General features: G+C 62.1%; 1 protein-coding gene across 1 annotated transcript; it reads right to left on the reverse strand.

The window, feature by feature from the left end:
- Positions 1–5,948: 5,948 nt before the first annotated feature.
- On the reverse strand, positions 5,949–18,207 carry MKNK2 (MAPK interacting serine/threonine kinase 2). Its single transcript, XM_074927773.1, has 14 exons — positions 18,128–18,207; positions 17,799–18,028; positions 15,375–15,456; positions 15,084–15,185; positions 14,836–14,933; positions 13,781–13,860; positions 13,138–13,211; positions 12,953–13,057; positions 12,587–12,642; positions 12,297–12,392; positions 10,503–10,697; positions 10,231–10,395; positions 10,080–10,123; positions 5,949–9,795 (listed from the first exon to the last, which is right to left on the reverse strand). Exons 2-14 carry the CDS (start codon positions 17,844–17,846, stop codon positions 9,528–9,530), a joined length of 1,413 nt encoding a protein of 470 aa, XP_074783874.1. The 5' UTR covers positions 17,847–18,028; positions 18,128–18,207; the 3' UTR covers positions 5,949–9,527.
- Positions 18,208–19,693: the final 1,486 nt, after the last annotated feature.

Here is a 19,693-nt window from a genome sequence, read left to right on the forward strand (position 1 = left end):
CGGGTTGGGGGGCGATCCCTGAGGGGAAAGAGGGGCCGTCTCTGAGGAGCGTGAGGGGCGATCCCCGAGGGGCAGTTTGGGGGGACGAGGGGCGATCCCCGAGGGGCAGTTTGGGGGATGAGGGACGATCCCCGAGGGGCAGATTGGGGGATGAGGGGCGATCCCCCGAGGGGCAGTTTGGGGGATGAGGGGCGATCCCCGAGGGGCAGCTGGGGGGATGAGGGGCGATCCCCGAGGGACAGTTTGGGGGGATGAGGGGCGATCCCCGAGGGGCAATTTGGGGGATGAGGGACGATCCCCGAGGGGCAGTTTGGGGGGATGAGGGGTGATCCCAGAAGGGCAGTTTGGGGGGATGAGGGACGATCCCCGAGGGGCAGTTTGGGGGGATGAGAGGTGATCCCCGAGGGGAAAGAGGGGCCATCTCCGAGGAGCATGAGGGGGCGATCCCTGAGGGGAATGATGGGGTGATGCCTAATGGGGCAATCCCCGAGATGCAGTTTTGGGGGATGAGGTGTCCATCCCGTGAGGGGGGTCATTCTGGGGAGGATGAGGCGTTGGGGGGCCCACAGAGAGCAGTTTGTGGAGGGATGAGGAATGGGTGGGGGGGCAATTCATGGTGGGGAGGTTGGGTGTTATGGGGCTGAAGGGGATCGGTGCTGGGGGGTGAGGAGCGAGGGAGGTTTGGGCCATGGGAGGGGGGAGGTGAATGGGGGGCAGCCCTGGTGAGAGAAGCAGGAGCAGGGTCACTCTTCCCCGCTCTCACAAACCAGCCTTTCCTCTAAAGCACAGACCCAAGCCTACGCCATCCCCAAGACACCCTGATTTACACTCAGCAATTCCTCGAAATAATTAGCTCGGAGTGACGAGCCGCTGCTGCTGACACTGGGCCTGGAGCAGTGTGTTACCAGGAGCACTGCGGGTATTGCCCTGCACGGACCAGGAGCCACAGCTCTGCTCAGGGACAGGCTGAGCCACGCCGGCCTGATCCCTCACCTGCTCCTGCACCGCTGCCACCGAGATCCTGCGAGATCTGCTCAGCAGAAAGGTGCGCTGGCCAGCGGGTGCCCACTGGTGACCATCTCACCAGCCAGCGTGAGGTGGAAAATAGTGGGGAGGGGTGGGTGGGAGTAACCTGAAAAGCAGAAGCTTAATTAAGAGGCTGTGCCACTTCCTCACTGTGATCTCTGAGCCACTAAAGTGTTTTATTCTTCACGGGGTAATTAGATTCCCCCTTTCACTGTTACCCATCCTCTGTGTTCATCTCTTGGAGGTGCCCGCACATGCATTCGGGGGCAAATGTGTGCTCCTTGATTTGACATGTTCAACGAGGAGATGTCCCATCTGCCCCTTCTATTCTCTGTGCCTTTGTGTTACAGTTTCTGTAATACACAGACCTGTGCTATTTATATTGATTCAAAGCTTCCAGACCCTTGTATAGCTCAGGGATCTCACCAATTAACCACGACAGCCAGACGCTGCAGTGGCACATCGCAGCGGTGTTGTTACACCGCTAATTTTGACCGAAAGCTTCTGACCTGGTTTTGTATCATGTTATCAAATACCTACTTCTGCTGCCTTACGTGCCGGCAGGTTTCTGCTGCATTTTTTAAAGCTGTGTTACACTTCACGTGGCCGAGTTTGGGGAACTCCTGTAGCCACAGCTATGCCAGGGTTCAGAGCTGGCCGTCCTAATAGTCCCCTCTGGCATCTGGCCTGTGCCTGCAGGAATGAGTAGGAGCCTTTAGAGGAACAGTTCTTTTTCCTGTTGAATCTTTCTGTTATTAATAATAAGCATTAAATATAGACATCATCTCTTTTAAAAACACCTCATGCTTTTGTCTTTCGCACCCGTTGCCTAGCCCATTGCATACTCACACCCCCTTGCTGGCCGAGCTGCTTCCATGCATTTCAGCATCACACTTTTTACTCACAAACGTGATATCTGGACGCCTGCCCAGTCCCTGCTCAGTCTTGTTTGGCTTTTGAATGCCTCGTTCGGGCCATAAACATTAGAGGGAGCTAAAGACTGCTGCGTGCGCCCGGCTGGGTGGCTGCACACTTGGACATTTCTGAGCTCTGGCAGGGCTGGCCTGGAGCCCTGGCTGGGCAGGGACAGTTGGGCTCCGGGAGGGTCACTGAGAGAGCCCTGCCCTGCCAGGGGCTGCATCAACGTCCAGCCCAGACCGTGCTGGTGGCGATGCAGGTGATGAAGGCTGAGGCCTCCCCACCGCAGTGTTCCCTGCTCCCAAATCCCAGTGAATCCACAGCTGGGCCATTCTCGAGAAGCAGCGGTGTCCCCGAGGGGTCCATGTGCCAGCCAGAGAGGACACATGCTTCCCCCTGGCACGGGGACAAGATTTGACACCCACCGGAGCAGGACAGCACCCGCCATCCCTCCCTGCTCAGCACTGATCTCCCCGGCACCACCACCCTTCTCTGTGCCTTACCTCCCGTGCCGGCCCTGCTGCGGCTCGCTAGACAGAGCCTGTTTATTCGGCATGTGATGAGGTAAACAAGGATGGTTCGTATTGTGGCAACAGCCAGAGGCTCAGCTTGGGACCAGTGTAAAGAAACAGCTACAGAAATAAGGGATAATACAGACAGAAATCTGTGTGGGACACGTGCTTGGTTCTGTGGAATGGGGCAAGGTGTTTGCTACAGAGTCCCCAGACCAACGCGGCAGCTAGCAGCAGCGTATTAGACAAAAGAAATACAGTCAAAGAATAGTGCCATATGGGAGAATTTAACAGCCCAAAAATAAATCTGAGAACAAACGCTCCTAAAAATGGCACGGCGCCGTTATTTCTGGAGCTGATAGCCAACAGATTTCTTCACAATTCAGGCACTCGGTAAAAGGCAGCGGTGTTTTAGATGGGGTAATCACAAGATGATAAAAAGCCTAACCACAGCAATAAGTGTGGGTGGGAGACTCGGGGTGATTCAGCGTTAGGTGAAGGCTGACCAAATACAGAGCTGGAAATGAAAGGGCAAGTTGTGAGCAGCTGGACTGAAACCGGTGGGACCAGAGTGCTCGGAGTTTGATGGCGGAGACACCTGAGCTTTCTGTATCACGCAGCAGCAAAAAAATACATTAGGACTCTTTATTCCCCGTGAAAACTGGGAACGCAGAGGTATCCCGTGCCTGGCTGAGCAGCTCACCTCAAAGGGCTACATTAAGATGGAACAAAGCTCCGAGGAGAACTGCGTGGCAGTGACAGAGACGCCGTGGGTGTTAGCCTGAGGAGGGCTGAAGTGGGCCTTGCTAAACCCCACGCTTCAGCAACAAGCCTTTAAGCCTTCAGCCAAGTGAGATGATGAACCACGAGGCCCACAACCCGCTGCAGCCATGGGCAGTGCTGAGTTTCCAAGGGGCACAGCCAGAGATGTTCCCCCGACCTTTGGGAAAACCTGATTCTGCCATGCTCCCGCTGACCGGCCACAGCTCCCAGGGCCTGCGTGATTCCACCCGCAGCTGAAATCCTGTGGGAAAGCCAAACCTGCGCCCTGTGGCTCTCCAAAAGCCACACTTCACCAGCCGAGCCCACAAACACAAGGCTGACCAAGGCCTTTTCCAGCCAGTGGAGGACACGGCCGTTCCGGAGAAGCACCGGACCGCAGGCAGCGCAGGCAGGGCTGGATCCGCGCGCTGGGGTCTGCCAGGGTGCACAGCACTCCCTGAGATGGCTACAGAGGGAGAACCTACACACCAGTTACAAAATGACACCGAAGTGGTACATTCTACAAAAAAAAAAGCACCCAAATTTGTTTGGTTTGGTTGCCTGGACAGGAGTAGTGATTCACTGCAAAACACACAGGGGTTCTTTCCTTCTGTGCTGCATCCCGTAAACCATTTTTAAAAGGAAACTTGTAAACATTTAAAAAAGGAAAATGAAACTTTTTTTGATCCAAAACAGTTCTTCATGCCTTCCTCGCCACGTGCACCCATGTTTTGGGTTTCACTGACCGTTTAAAAGACCAGTCTGGGGCTGAGGAAATGGCCGTTTATCACTTTGGGGTTTTTTTCAAGCAAATAGTGAATCAAAACATTGGTTAATTATCCGGATCATCTCCTGTCACCTGTATAACCAAGCTTAGTCTGGAGACACGTCATCTACCCGCCTGCCTACCCTCCTCGGTGCCCTGGGCCCAACCCAGGCACAAGCCCACCGGCCACCCAAGCGCTGTGCCCGCTCGCATCCCATCATGACCCAACGACTCAATTAAACCCTGAGACTAGGCAAACCGACGTAAGCCACCATGTCACCCAAAGCCCAACTGCCCCACTGTGTCACCCAGGCCACCCTGGCAGCTCTGCAGTGGCCCGTTGGGTCTCACGGTGCCACCAGGCCAGTGCGGGCGCCATCGCCGCAGCTCCTGCTGCGGGGCTTCTCTTCGGTGCAAATCAATGCAGGCTTATTTCTAATGCCCTTATCCCAGCAGGAGAGCCTATTTTGGGCTGATGCTCAAGTACCAGAGCAGCGCAGGTTATTTTAACCCAGCACTGGTTTATTTTTGGAGCTGCCCTTCTTCGCACGTGCTCTGAGATGGTTTCCAAGTACTGGGTGCTTTCTGGGGGTGGTGAAGCCAGAGGCGGCGGGGAGGGGGGGAAGAGGGATCATGCAAAGAAATTTTACAGAGATTAAAACCTAAAGCAGCCTCTGCAGCAAAGCTCCCTTTGACACCCATCTGCCTGGGATCCACCCAGCAGCTTGGAAGGTAGATTGTCTGCAGGCTAGGCCCCGAGAGGAAGCGTTTCTGGAGCGGTAGCTGAGTGCTCGAGGACTGGCAACACAACATGAAAGAGGGGAAGGAAACCAGGATACACGAGGCGGGAAGAAAAGGAGAACTGAACGCTCCTAAAATTTCCAGGGTCACAATGTGGTGGCCCCAGGCACAGGAGGGAGCAATAGCTTTGTTCAGCAGAGGCAGGAAGGCACAGTGAGATGGGATATGCTCCTCATCTTCCTCATCCCACCTCAGCTCTGGGCTCACCACGGGCCATCCCAGAGGCTCGCGCAGCCGCCCTGCCTGGATGCAGACGCTGCAGGAAGCAGCTGCACCGTTTATTTATCCAGCAGTGAGCACGGAGTTCTCGGCAGCAAGTTCCTGTGGGGCCTTCTCCTTGCAGAGCCGCCCTCTCCAGCAGGGTCAAGGAGCAGCCACCGCTGGGCCGCAGCAGAGCTCACAGCCCCGAACTCAGAACTTGGGGTGCCACACACAGAGGGTCTGCCAGGGCACAGCACCAGGCAGGGCATCCCCAGCAGCTGTGGCAGCGGCACCCAGAAGGGTCACAGCTCCATCCCCCAGCGTGGCAGCAGGACTGGAAAACTTACTTACCAGGCCAGAAAATACCTTAAAAATTAAAATACATTAAAAAAAAAAAAATCATCGGGGTCTTCCCTGCCCGTGGAAGAAAGCACAGCAGGGCTTCTGCAGCCCTTCTCCCCCATCCTGATCCCCAGCCTCCCACCCCTACTGCTGCCTGTAGTCCCAGATCGCCCCAGCACCCACCACTCTTTCCTCTGGTCTCAGTTTCCCCTTCCACAACCTGGCAGATAAAGGGGTGGAGGGGAAAGATGGGCCAGGGCTGTCTCCGAGGGGCGGCAGGGCAGCAGGTCGCGGAAAGCAGAGCGCCACACCGTGACCCTCAGAGCCCTGCTTGGGGATCCAGCGGATCACACCACTGGGAAAAATGAGTCAGGGCCCGAGCCGCTGCCAGCCCGTGTCCCTGGCATCCCAACCCGCCCATCAGCAGCTCCAGCCCTGCCTGGACGCCCTCCCAGCCCCACTGGAGCCCGCCTAGGACTGGGAAGGAACCGATGGGAAACTGGGAAGGATGGTGGTGGAGTTATCCGTAAGAAAGAACAGTGAGGGGTATCGCTTCCCCCCCCAGCAGCCACCCAGGGCCCCATGCTGCCCTGCCTGCCCGCAGCCACATGCTGACCACGTAGGTCTCAATGCATTTTTATTAAATTCTTACAAAACAGAATACAAAATTCTGGCATCAACAATTGTTATAAAGGAAAACTTCAATTCAGCTGTATCAGTTCACCTGGTACATACAGTAAAGTGCTTGTTTTTGTGTGGTTTTTTTTTTTTTTTTCCTTTTTTGTGGTTTGGGTTTTTTTTTTTTTTTAATTTTCATTTTTATTTTCCAGTCAGCCCCCAAGCAGAGGCTGCCATTGTACAAACCAACAGTGCGTTAACATGACTCTTGTCGAACCAGCTTTGGCAGTCTTCATCAATTGTAAAGTGGAGAAAGTTTCTCCTGTTTTGATAAAAAAAAGTTAGCTTCACAGTAAACATTTCTAACCAGTTCTAAGTCGAGTTAGTTGGCTGAAGGAAGGGCGGGGGGGAAGGACAGGAAGCCAAAACGCTTAAAATTTCCAGCTTAAAAAAAAAAAAATCTTTTTGAAGTTGGTTTCTAAGACAGATGCTCTATGGGGGGGAAAGGCTTTGAAAGAGGAAGAGGAGGAAGAAGGGCGTTGGCGAGAGGGGTTAGGTGGTGCCGGACTGCGGGTCGGGGAGCATCTGTCTGGAAACCACCCTGGGAGAGGCGCTGGTGGCGGGGAGGGGATGTCCAGCCCTGGCCCGAGCATCTCCCCAGCCAGCCCAGGGCAGTGCTGAGGCACCTGCGGGTCCCCAACCCCGCCACCAGTCAGGGCCAGAGGTGGTACAGAGTTGATCCCCCAGCTCTAGAGGCATTTAAGGATCCCCTATCAGCGCCCAGCCCCTGCCACACACACCAGAGCTGCTGCCCCGGCAGCACGGGTCCCCCCCACCAGCGCCCCGGGGAACGCCGCGTCCACACTCAAACCGAACCCCCGAGCCGAAACGCGAAGCGAGCCTGGGCCGAGCCACCAGCAAGAGACCTCGGATGTTCCCCAGCACATCCATCCCCTCGATGCAGACACCCCGGGCCGAGGATGCCCACGCGTTAGCAAAGCGCCCACAGGGACGAGCTCCCGCACAGCCACGGGTCACCCAGGCCACGCGCCAGCCTTCAGAAGAGCGTGCGTGTGTGTATGCATGTATAAAAGATAGGTCTTACGCGTGGGAAGAGGGGGAAACTGTCTGCCAACAAAAGCACGGGGGACAAAAATATTCAGAGACATTCCCCCTGTCATCCCCTTCCCGTGATTTCTTTTTTTTTTTTAAAAAAAAAAAAAAAAAGGCTGCGGCGTGCAGCATTAACAATAGCTTTCACAATACCAGCTCAAGGCATCGCGTACTGTACATCATTCAAGTATTTCTTAATATAAGACAACAAGGAATTATCTACAACTGATAAAACAAAATAAGCTATAAAAAGTAACAATGTACAATCAAGATGGATTTTTTTTTCTTCCTTTAAAGGAGGCCTCTCCGGGGTGTCCCGGTGCCTGCGTGGGGGGGTGTCTCCCCTCACCACTACCCTGCTCCTCCCCACCCCGCATGGTGGGACCGGGGGCATGCAGGGGAGAGGGCAGATCGCAAGTGCCAAGGCAGTTTTGAGGGGGGGGCTGGGGGAGGCGGGGGGGAAGCGGAGTCACCCTCCCCTCCCCACCAACGCCACTTGGCAGAAGGGCCAGAAAGGGCAAGAAAAGATGGTCCCTGCCCCAAACTCCATCAACACCCGAGATCATCATCATCTCCCAAGATAACTCACACACACCTCCCTGAAACAAAAAACAACATATATTGCATAGTATTGCTGTCAGCAGTCTTAAAATAAAAAGGAGAACTTTTTCTTTTTCAAAGACAGTGACTGTCTTCAGCTTAAGACCCGGGGAAGTCTCTCCCCCAGCTCAAAGCAAGCTCCCAAAGCCTTCACCTGTGCACATGATGGGCTGAGGCTGCATTTTCAAAATATAAAGCTCAAAGCATTGAGTTGGAAGGGAAAGGAGATTGCTAACAAAGGAGTCACCCCCCCTCCCGGTGGGCCACGGGGACGGCAGCGGGCGCAGCTCGGTGGCACCACCCGTGGCCATGCCCACGCAGGGAGCAGGTTTGCTGCTCTGGGGGGCGCGGGGGGTGTTTGGAGGAGCTGGAGCCAGCCCGGCTCCGAGCGCGGCACTGCTCGCTCGCCTGGACGGATCCAGCCCTGCACGGCAGAAAGCGGCCAAGGGCCTCGTCCCGATTCAGCATCCTAACTCCTTCCCCCACATGCGTTCCCTCCCTTCCCCAAAGCGAGCTCCGAGGAGAGGGCGACGCCACGCACGCAGACACGTGAACTCACACGGACGCAAACGCACATACGTGACCACGCAATGCCCAGCTCTCCCCAGCCACACGTCAGACCCTGCGCTGCCCAGGCGCTGCTGTCCCGACCCCCAACCCTCCAGCCCCGCATCCTGAGCCCTCCCCAGGCTGCTCCCCCACGCCGCGGCCCTTGGGTGCTGCCACCAGCCTGGCCACTCGCCCTCCCTCAGACCCTCCTGCCACAGCAGCCTCGGGGCCAGCCCGAAGCCACACCAGGTCACACTGCCCTGCCACCAGTCCCAGTGTTCTTCAAGGGGGGGGTCTTTTGCTTTCCACAGAGCACCCCGCTATTCCCAGACAGGGATTTTTTGGCTGCTCCAGCCACTCTGGAGACCTTATCCCCCATTTTGCACCTCCACGAGGGCACAGCCACTGGCAACCAGCCCCTCCAAAAACAGGGGTACAACACCCGACCCCACGCAAGAGCACAGCCCCAGACACCTGTACATCCCCCCAGCTCTGACCTTACCCCCGGGGAGCCACCAGCCAGAGCGCAGGAGGAAAGGAAGACATTTCTCCGTGCCCTGTAGAGAAGCACAGCTAGCAGTTTAAAACCAACAATAATTAAAAAAGAAAAAAATGGGGGTGAATAGCTTATACTGGAAGCTGGCTGCTGAGAGAAGGCGGCTCGGTGGGACGGGGCGCTGCTCCCTCGCTGGCACCGTCTCTCCCCGGCCCGAGCGGTTCCCTGCACAACGCCCACCGTGTCCCCAAGCACGGGACAGAGGGACTCCCCGCACCCGGGAGGCGCCTCCCGGACCCTCGCGAGGGGGGTTCTGTGGGATCTACCCCAACACTGGAGAAAGACCTGCAGCTCCGAGGGGAGGGATGAGGTTAAAACGCGACTCCCGTTGTTGAAAATGCGACCGAGGGTCTTTTGTTCACAGTATGAAATGAGCTGAAATCGTCAAAGCAGCCGCAGATACAAAGAGTCCTTTGGTGTCGGGGAGGGGGGAAAAAAAAAAAGTCAGAGGAGAAACCAAGAGTCGGGAAACAAAAGTCCGTGTATCTGTCAGATGTCCTTGAGTGTGCCCTGTGTGAAGCAACCTCACGCTTGATTTAATACCTTAAAAAATAAAAGATCTTAAACAAATCCTCCCACCCCCAGACCTACAAGATCAGCAAAACCTTGGAAACCAGCCACAGGGACGAGTCCTGATCTTGTCACTAGCCAGAAATGGCGGGGTTTTTTGGGGGGGAGGGGGTAGGAGGGTGGAGAGGGGAGAAAGAAAGAAAGAAAGAATGAGGAGGGGGACACGGGGTACAGCAGGTCTGAGGGGCACAGCTCAGGCTTGGTCGGCCACCAGGACCAGCGGGGCCACCAGGTGCTGCCCAGCGGCCACTGCCTTGGCCAGGCTGCTCTTCTGTCGCCGCTTGGCCAGCTTGGACTCGGAGGGGGGGGAGAGCTGCATGGCCCGTGAGGTAGCTTTGATGATGATGGGTCGTGCTTCCTCCTCCGCCTCCTCCTCCTCGTCCTCGTCGCGCTGTGTCAGCTGGCGGTTGACGGCGATGGCCTCGGCGGCGAAGGAGGTGAGCTCTTTGGCACTGCTGTTCCTGTGAGGGAGGCAGGGGCTCAGGGAGGGATGTGGGGGGCTGGAGGGAGGTTGGGGTCAAATATCAGGGTGCCCCCCGCCACGTGCACGCCACACCGGTCTGCTCAGGCACCAAAACCATGGCTCAAACGCAAATCACAAGCTGCAACCACTGCCCAGACAGCGAGAGCTGCGGCAGAATCCCTGAAAAGCAGCAAGAGCAGTGAGCAGCCCGCTGGGGAGCAGCCAGGGTGTGGGGGGCTGCGATGTGTGCGTCCCCCCCATCCCAGGGCCCCCCCAGCTCACCTCTGCAGGATGATGGGGGTCGGCAGGGTGTTATCCGGGGCGCACTGCAACGAAACGCAGCTGGTCAGAGCTGGGCACCCTGCGGGGAGGGGGGTGGCCCCCACCCTGGCTTTGGGGGAGTGTAAGGTGGTGGGGGCATTGCAGCACTCACCCCCTGCACCCAGGGGTGCTCCAGGACCTGGGCTGCGCTGAGCCGCTTCTTGGCATCTCTCACCAGCAGCTTGGAAATGAGGTCTTTGGCTCCGAAGGAGATGTGCGCCCAGTCCTTGTCCGGAAACTCGTACTTCCCCTCCTGGATGCTCTCGAAGAGCATGTTCTGGCGAGGGTGGGGAGGAGGGGGGGTGAGAAATAAAAGGGGCCGAGCCAGGACTGGTGCTGCCAAAGCGGCGGCGGGTTTCGGCGATGCCGGGGATCCCCACGTACCTGGCAGGTGTGGCACGCCTCGCCCCGGTCCCAGCCGCAGTCGGAGCCGCAGTGGCCCACGAAGGGCGGGTACCCGCTCAGCATGATGTACAGGATGACGCCCAGGCTCCACAGGTCGCAGCGCTTGTCGTAGATGGACGCCTCCTCGTTGAAGGCCTCCACCACCTCCGGGGCCATGTACTCGGCGGAGCCGCACTGCAGGGAGAGGTTGGGGTGAGCCCCAGCACAGGAGGAGAGGCCCGAAGGATGAGGGACTGATGGGGCAGAGCTGTGCTGGCTGGGGGGATTGAGGGGGGGTGGTCCGGCCAGAGGTGCAGGGTTGCATCCCCTGAAACAAGGGGGCTGCTCCCCGGGCTTGATCTGTGGCAGGGCAGATCACCCCTGCCAGGTTTCCCACAACACCCTGCCACGCAAGGGACGGCACAGACCTGCCACCACAAATTAAAAAAAAAAAAAAAAAAAAAAAAAAAAAAGCCCAAAAGGGTGCAGCAACCCCCTCCTGGACACCCCCACGGGGCAGCACCGGGGAGGCTGGACCCACACACCCCCCAGCGCCGCCACCCAAGCAGCTCAGCAGGGCCATGTCCGTCCCATCGCCCGGGAGCGGCCGCAGAGCACCGCGGGCAGGCAGCGGGGCCAAGCCTGCCCCCCCGCCTGCCCCCCCGCAGGGCCACGGAGCAGGCGCAGGACGCGGTGCCGGAGGAGTTAACACTGATGCAAGGAGAGGCGAGAGCCAGGGCCTGTTCCCCGTCGCTCCCAGGACTCTGGGGCTTTCCAGCGCACGTGACCCACAGCCCACACGGGCCTCGTGACCAGGGGAGAAAAAAGCTGCAGCCAGCAGATAATCACCCCATAACGTAACGAGAGGCCTCCTAACGAGAGGCCTCACCAGCCCCAGCAGCTGATGCCACCGCAGGAAAGAAAAAAAAAAACAAAAAACCACCCCACAACCAACAAAACAAAACACCCCAACCACCAGCACCCTGCGAGGGTTTAACCCTGCAGGGAACGGGGTGGACACCCCCCTCCACCCCTGTTGCTGAGAACGGGGAAAACTTGAGACACGTCAGGAATTCAGATCCTGCCCCAGGAGGAGGGTAAATGTGGAGGAACCAGGGCGCTGGGGTGTTTTGGCCCCCACCTCTGCTGTTGTGCACCCCGCATCAGCAAGGCTCTGTCCTTCCTGGCACGTGAGCACCCCAAAAACACCGGGGTGCAGGGCAACACCCTGCATGGGGGGGGGGGGGGGGGGCCTGCTGCTGGTGATAAAGGGGAGCAGGGTTGTCTGGGGTGGGGGGGCAGGCTCAGCGTCCCCCCCATGGAGGGTGTGACAGCTCCGTGCAACACAGGGGTCACCCCAGAAGCTTTTGGGGTGTCCACCCATTACATGCAAGCAGCATCCCGCGGCGGGGGGGGGGCACAGCCCCCTCTCACTCGCCACCAGGGGAATCACAGCGGCCTCCCCAGCCAGCCCCCCCCAGCCTCTTGCCTGACCCACTTCTCCCCGCCAGCGCCAGCCTCCCCGTGGCCGCCTCCACCAGGGCTGGCTGTTGCTAAGGCTCTCGGCAGCCTGGGCTGTGTGCCAGCCCCCCCCGCCCGGCCCCCCCGCATTATGTAACCGCATCTCGCCCATCACCGCAGAGGGGGGGTCACACACACAGGCAGCATCAGCAACAGGAGCGATGAGCAGGGGGGTGTCTGCATCCAGCCCCATCCCCAAAGCCTAAGGGGCAGCTGAGGGGGCCCCCCCCAGAAACACATCCCCCCTCCCCTCCCCAAGGCTCGCATCCTTACCGGGGTGAGCAGCTCTGGGGTGGAGATGGGGGAGCAGTCGCCGTTGAGTTTGATGCCGCTTCCCAGGTCAAAGTCACAGATCTTCACTGGGGAGACCTGGGGGAGGGGGAAGGAGTGGTTGGTGACCCCCCCAGCGGACCACAGCCTTGTTTTCACACCCCAGCTACTTGTTAACGCCTGGTCCTGTCATCCCTCATACCCCCGAGGCCCCAGGGACCCTTCCACCCCCACTCCCGGGGGAAGGGGGGGGCACTCCCCTGCGCCCACCACCCCGGCTGCTCCCTGCTCACCTGGTCTGGGCTCTCACAAAGAATATTTTCTGGTTTTAGATCCCTGTGTGCGATTCCTGGGGGAAGAAGAGACCATGAGGGCAAAAATCCATCCCCTAACAAGACTTCCATGGTGAAAGGTCTGGGGGTGGCACAGGGACCCCTCCCTCCCCACTCCCAAATCATCGTCGGCGTCGTGGCAAAGGGCAAAAATTGCTGCTGGCCCCGAGTCCCAGCCAAACCGGAGGAACAGGCTCCACACCACAAAAACCATCGTGATGCAGCTGGGCCTGACCCTGCGTGCCCGGGGCCAGCACTGTCCCCCCGGGAAGAAGGATGGGGGGAGGCAGCACCCCCCTGGGGAGGGCTCAGAACACCCCAGCTCACCTTTGTTGTGTAAAAAGTGCAGGGCGCTGGCGATATCCTGCACCACCACGCTGGCCTCCAGCTCGTTGAAGTGGCGTCTCCGGTGGATGTGGGTCAGGATGGAGCCTGTGGCCGGGCAAGAGCAGAGTGGGGGCTCACTGGGGGTCCAACCACCACGGCTCCCCCCTCCCCGGCATCGCACTCACCTCCTCTCATCTTCTCGAACACCAGGTAAAACCTCTCCTCTTCCTCGAAGAACTCAATCAGCTCCAGGACATTCCTGTGGGGACGGCAGCATCAGCCCAGTATCCCCCAAAAACCTCCTGGGGTCCCCCCTCCCCACAGCCCCCCCCCGTTACCCCCAACCAGCACTGGTCCCTTGGGTGGGATGCGGGATGAGAAAACTGGGTTTCTAGTGATTGAAACCACAGAGCCAGGGCCCCCCGCCCGCATTCCAGGGGGGAGAGGGACTTTCGGCGCCTGGCTCCGCTCCCTAATTGCTCGCAGACCCTCCTGGCTCGCTCGCCCCTCTCCACAAACAGCCCTGCTCAGCAGCTTTCCGCGGCGGGACGGCAAACGCCTCGGCAGCGGCTCGGCTCGCCCCTCGGCGCTGCTCCAACTTGGCCGCCGAGGCCCCCGTTGTCATGGCAAAGCACTTTAACGTCGCCTCGAGATGCTCCCGCACCGGCCGGCGAGGCCAAGGCGAGGGAGCGCTGCCGGGGGGGGGGGGGGGGGGGGGGGGGGGGGCCAGGCTGGCTGCAGCCCATGGGTGTCTTGAGCATCAGCCCGGTCTCAGCCTACTCGCCGTGCCCGCAGCGGAGGGGGGACGCGGTGGCTGCCCCGCAGTACCTGTGTCCCTGGCACTGATACAGCATCTCCACCTCCCGGAACACTCGGCTGCGGATGTGTCCCAGGCGCTTCTCTATGATCTGAAACGCAAAGAGGGGGAGGCTCAGGGAGAGGCACAGCTGCCGGGGAGGGGCCGGCAGCCACCGCACCCCCCCAGCTGGGCGTTGGGGACCCCCGGGGTGAGGCGGAGGCAAGGAGGGGGGCCCGAAGGGGTTAAGGCAGCAGAACAGGCTGTTCCTGGCGGCAGTGCCAAGCCGCTCCCTCCCGGCCCTGGCCAAGGCGAGGCCATGTGACACCGCAGCGCAGAGAAGGGCGCTTCGCCCCACTGGGCGCTGGCACGGCGAGCGCCTGGCAGGCGTGCCGGGGGGTGGGCAGGGGGCCCCCACCCACGGCCTCACACGGGGAGAGGCCTGGCCCCAGCCCTTTGGGGCACACAGAGCACCTGATTGCCACACAGCCCTCATGCTGCCTCAGTTTACCCACCAGGGCACCCAAAGGCCCCCCCAGGGGTGATGGGGGAAGCCCAGTTCCCTCTGCATTTGGCTGCGTTTTGACACGGGCCCTATCCCAACCCCCTCTGCCGTGGCTGGGAGCCTGCGGGGTGCAGGGCCACAGGACCACCATCCCCGACCCCAAAAGCAGCTGGGTCACCCCAACCCCCTCCAGCGCCCACATGCTCGCAGGGGCATGGAGTCCTCCCCGGGGCGAGGGGGAGCTGGCCACCCTGCCAGCATCACATGCCCCTGCTCGCCCCAAGTCCCCAGACGTGTCACATCTCTCGTCTGCCCTACTTTACAGGGAGAGGAGCGTGGTTAAGGGGGATGACCAAGGTCCTGCAGCTTGGCGGTGGCAGAGGATGGTGTGCCCCCCACACGGCCTGGCCCTGCCACGCTCCTGCCCTTCTCCTTCCCCTCCAGCCCATGAAACCATCGTCCTGTGCCAGCACTGGATGGGCGTAGGAGCTGGGAGAGCCCAAGATGTGGAGGGCAGAAAGGGAAACTGAGGCAGAGGGTGGGAGGGAGCCAGATCTGCAGCCCCGAGCGGCAGAGCTTTACCTTCACGGCGTACTCCTTGTTGGTGATGAGGTTAACGCACGACTGGACTCTGGCGTGGGCCCCTTCTCCCAGCACCTCCTCCTGCAGCTGGTAAACATCTGGCAGGGGAGAGGACGCCTGAGCCGCCGGCCTTGCCGCAGCTTGGGACACCACGGCTGTCCCCGAGCCTGGGGACACCAGGAGGGCCCCAGCCCTGCCCAAGGCCGGGGCAGGGGGGGGCCCTGGGGTCTCTGTGCAGCCCCACTCACCTTCAAACCTGCCGGAGAAGCTGTCGGTGGCTCTGCAGCGCTTCTTCTTCTTGTTCCTTTTCTTGGCGTCAGGGATGTCGATGGGTTGACTCGAAGGCATGTCTGTGCCAGAGCAAAGCCACCGGTGTGAGTCACCCCCGGCGGCCCCTGCGCTCCCCCGGCATCGCCACCCCCGGGCCAGCCCTCCAAAGCCTCCAAGGGAAGGCAAAGGGCTAAAATCCCGGGGTGTGGGAGGGGAGGGGCACCCCTGGGATGGGGACGCACCCCCACGGGAGGGCACCCGCAGCTCACCAGGACGGGACGGGCACTCGAAGTTGAAAACTGGCTCCAGGTGGTTGGACTGGTCAAACTCCAGGTCGAAGGGGTTTTGTCCCTGCAGGGGCCAAGAACAGGAGTGAGGTGGCAGCCACCAGATCAGCCGCCACCGGCTGCCCACGCCAAGCCCAGTACGGACACGGAGCCCGGCACGCTCCCGGTCTTGGCGTACACCCTGCTCACCCACCCCACCAGCGCAGGACACCAGCTCCTGGTGCTGCTCCCAGGGGGACGCGGTGGAGCCGCAGGCAGAGCCAGAGGAGGAGGAGGAGGAGGAGGAAGGGTTTGACCCCATCTCCTGATGGGGATGGCGCTGCAGGGTCATGCCTCCACGCCAGCAGCCCCAGGCCAGCATGCGGGTGATGATGAGAGGGATCGGGGCGGGCCGTCTGCCCCAACCCAACCCCAAACCTCCACCCAGACCTGAACTACAGCGAGGCGGGAGGAAGGAAAGCCACAGGGCAGGACGGGCTCCTGAGCCACCACGCTGCTGCCTCCCAGCTCCCTGCAGGGTCACGGTGGGCTGGAGCCCGCTCAGCCCCGCTCGGCGAACACGGTGCCCGCAGGCTGAGAGACACCCGCGACCTGGCAGGGTCAGGATCAGGCCCCATCCCAGACCCTCCCCGCACCCCAGATGGGCGAAGGGCACGAGATCCGCTGCCTCCCCCACCCCAAACCCTGGTGGCTTTGGTCTCGGCACCCCAAAGGGGACATGGGGACTCTCTGCCCCCCTTGAGCCGCCCCACCGCGGGACGGGGCAGTGCCAGGGGCGCCCAGCTGGGGAGGCAAAAGGGCCCCGTCCTCTCCAGGGTTACGAAATATGTTTGGGTGGAGGTGGCAGGTCCCGGCGGCGTTCCCAAACCCGCCCCAGTGCCCCGGTGCCCGGGCCGGCTGCCAGCCCCAGCGCGTTGCAGGAACAGCAAACCCCGGCCAGCGCCGCCAGAAACAGCCAGAAAACGCCTGTTTACTGCCGGGGCAGCTCTTGGGGGGCTGGGGAGGTCCCTACCCGGGGGGGGGGCAAAAAAAAAACCAAAAACAAACAACAAAAACCCAACACACCAGTAGCACCCCACCACCACTCCAGGTCTCAGGCCTAACACTCCTGCCCAGCATTTTGCCAGCTTCCCCACTCCCCCCCCCAAAAAAAAAAAAAAAAATCTGAATTTGCAGAGTGCAGCGTTGCCCTTCGGGCTGCCAGTGCCCCCCCTGCCACAGCCCAGGCAGGGCAGCCGCCCCCCCCCGTGCAACAAGGAGCTCCAGGCCATGTCCCCGCACCGCGGGCAGGATGAGGCCTCCCGGGGGGAGCACACGGGGGGCAAAGGGGGGGCTCAGGGCCCCGCCAGCTGCCGCAGCACCGACACACAAAAGGTTTGGGGGATGGGAGGCGCAGGGCGGACGCTGCAGCACCGGCTCCATCAGCACATCCGAGGTGTCCCCTGGCCCCGTCCCGGTCCCCAGCCAGCCGGGGGGGGGTGCGGGGGGGAGGGAGCCAAACCCAGGCCAAAAGCCTTAAAAGCAGGATTAGGTGTCAGCTAAAATAAGCCGGGCAGGTTTCGGGTGAGCTCCCAGCATCCCTCGGAGCGCCGGGAGCCAAACTAAACAAAGATCCCACGAAGCCGCACGCCGGGACCGGGGAGGGGGGGGGGGAGCACTGACGGGAGCAGGAGCGGGCAGGGTGCGGCCCCCTCCCGCACACCCCGAGCATGACAGCGGCCGGGACAGCTGCGGGGTGCAGGGGCCGAGGGTGCCACGGGCACCCCTGGGTGCAGCCGCAGCCCCGGGCCGGGGAACGTGTGCGCGGTGCTGCCAGGATCAGGCCCCCGCCCAAGGGGGTGGCACAACAGGTCCCACGCCAGGTTGGGCCTGGGAACCCCCCCCACCCCCCCCGCCCCGCTGGCAGCTCATCTCCTCCCCCCCCCCCTCGCTGCGGCCCAGCGCCCCGCTGGAAAATTAGGGGTTAATGGGTGCAGCTGGGGAAGGGGGGGGATGGACACAGTGTAGCCCACCCCCCCACCCCACGGGGAACCTCGCAAAACCTTCCTGCAGCATCCCAGACCCCACCCGAGGCGGAGGGGGAGGAAGGGGGGGGGCTGCAGACCCATCCCCCGCGAGCACCCCGACCCCCGGGGGCAGGGGGGTCCCGCTGCCCGGTTTGGGTGGCAGCGCCGCCGGCGCTTCCCTCCGTTGGGGGGGGCGGGCGGCAGGAGGCGGCTCGCCCCCCCCTTTCCCCCCCCAGGGCAGGGGATGCGGCGCAGAGCGCTGCAGAGCGCAGGATCCGGCCGCCGTGGGCCCGCACCGGCCCCGCAGTCCCGGAGCATCCTGTGAGCCCCCCCGGCCCCCCGCATGGCGCGGCCCCGAAGGGCCCCCCGAGCATCCCCGGGGAGGGGGGCAGCCTCTTACCTTAAAGGAGCGGTGGAAACCCGGGATCTCTGATTTCTTCTGCACCATCTTGCTGCGGGGGGGGACGGCGGGGGGCGGCGTTGCTGGGAGAAATGGAGGTGGGGGGCGAAAAAACAACAAAAAAAAAAAAACCCAAACCAAAAAAACCAAACAAACAGAGGGCGGGGGGGAGGGGGGGGGAGGCGGAGGGACGGGCAGAGCCGGAGGGGAGTCCGGGGGGTGGCCGAGACCTGCGGGGAGAGGAGGTGGAGGGGGATCAGGCGGCTGCGGCCCCGCACGGGGCCCTCGGTCGTTCCCCCCCCCCGCGCCCCCCCCGGGCCGGCGCTCACCGGCGCGGCCCCGCAGAGCCGCCGCTGCTGGTGGTACCGCAGCCCGCACCGCTCCGCTCCGCTCCGCGCCGCCGCCGGGAGGGGACGCGCCGCCGCCGCCCCCGACGGCTTTATAGAGCGGCCCCGGCCCGCCCCGCACCGCCCCGCACCGCCCCCGCGCTGCGCTCCGGGACGGGGACACCCCCCCGGGCACCTCCCGGGACACAAACACCCCCCAGGGAGACAAACACCCCCCACCGGGACAAACACACACACACACACCCCCCCCCGGCCCCCCCCCGCGCTGCACCGGGGCACCCCGCTGTGCTGCTCCGGGCACACGCACACACCCCCCCACCCCCCCGGCACTCTGCTGAGCTGCACTGGGGGACGGGGGCACCCCCCCGGGGGGGGTCCCTGCACCCCCCAACTCCCCGGCACCCTCCTGTGCTGCGGGCAGGGAGAGGGGCACCCCCCCACCACCCCCCTGCACTGCACCCAGAGATGTGGACGCTCCCCCCAGTCTCCCCCCTACGGACAGGGGCAGCCGCCAGCCGCCCCCTGTGCTGCACCCAGAGACAGGGGCACCCCTTGGACCCCCCTGCACTGCACCAGGGGATGATGACACCCCAACACCCCCCCCACCTCACACCTGGGCACAGGAACAACCCCGGGTGCCTCATACTGCACCCAGGGACAGGGGCACCCCTTGGGGTCCCCCCCCTGCACCCAGGGACAGGGACACTCCAGCTCCGTCTTCATTTTCTGCAGCCCTGAGGCTCAGGACAGGGGGGTGGGGGCTGGCCCTGACACCGCCCCCCCCAGCCCACACATGCCACGAGCGGGGCAGTGCTCAGCCCTGCAGCCAGGCCTGTGCCGCGGCGGGGAGCAGGGCACAGGGTCACGTCCCTCCATCCCTGCCAGCCACCGAGGGCCTGCTGGATGTGGCCAGCGGTGGCCTGGGGGGGGTGACCGGGGAGCTCCAGGCTCAGTGGCACCGTGGGAGGCCGTCACTGTGTGGGTGTCATTCCCCCCTTTCCCCCCCCCTGCTTTCCCCGGCCCCCCCATCTCGTGTGACGCCAACCCGGGCTGAGAACAGACGCGCTCGTTGCGCCGAGCGGCAGCGCCAGGGCCAATGGCTGCGGCACCGCGGTCCATGACTTCACCGCCCGCGCCGCGCATTGGCTGCTCGCCCCACCGCCGCCATTGCGCACCCAGCGGGCCCCCCGCTTCGCCGCAGCCGCCTCCCCCGGGGACCCCCGTGTCAGACCCCCCCCTCCCCAGCGATGCAGCCCCCAGCCTCACCAGCACCTTCTGTCCCCTCTCCAGCTTCTCCTCTCCCCCCCCCCCCATTGTCTGGGGACATTTCACAGGGGGATTTGCAGCCCCCCCCCAAAACCGCTGGTGCCATCCTGGTGTGGGGCTGCTGCAGTGGGATCCTGGCTCCACCCACCACACCCCCCCACCCCGATTTGCCAAAATTCCTGATTTTGCCAGGCCCTGCCAGCTGCTCCCACGTCCCTCCCGCAAGCAGAGCAGCTGAGGAAAAATGGGCACCCTGGACCTTAATTAGCGCCGCTAACGAGG

This window comes from Athene noctua, chromosome 27 (assembly GCF_965140245.1).
Source record: "Athene noctua chromosome 27, bAthNoc1.hap1.1, whole genome shotgun sequence".
Classification (NCBI taxonomy): Eukaryota; Metazoa; Chordata; class Aves; order Strigiformes; family Strigidae; genus Athene; species Athene noctua.

Bases quoted from the DNA above. Each gene is read 5' to 3' on its own strand.
- MKNK2 (XM_074927773.1), bottom strand. From the start codon at position 17,846: ATGGTGCAGAAGAAATCAGAGATCCCGGGTTTCCACCGCTCCTTTAAG. The intron at 10,124-10,230 runs GTGAGTGCTGCA...GTTTCGTTGCAG, and splicing joins AGCACCCCTGGGTGCAGGGG to TGCGCCCCGGATAACACCCT. The intron at 9,796-10,079 runs GTGAGCTGGGGG...CCTCCCTCACAG, and splicing joins ACCCCCATCATCCTGCAGAG to GAACAGCAGTGCCAAAGAGC.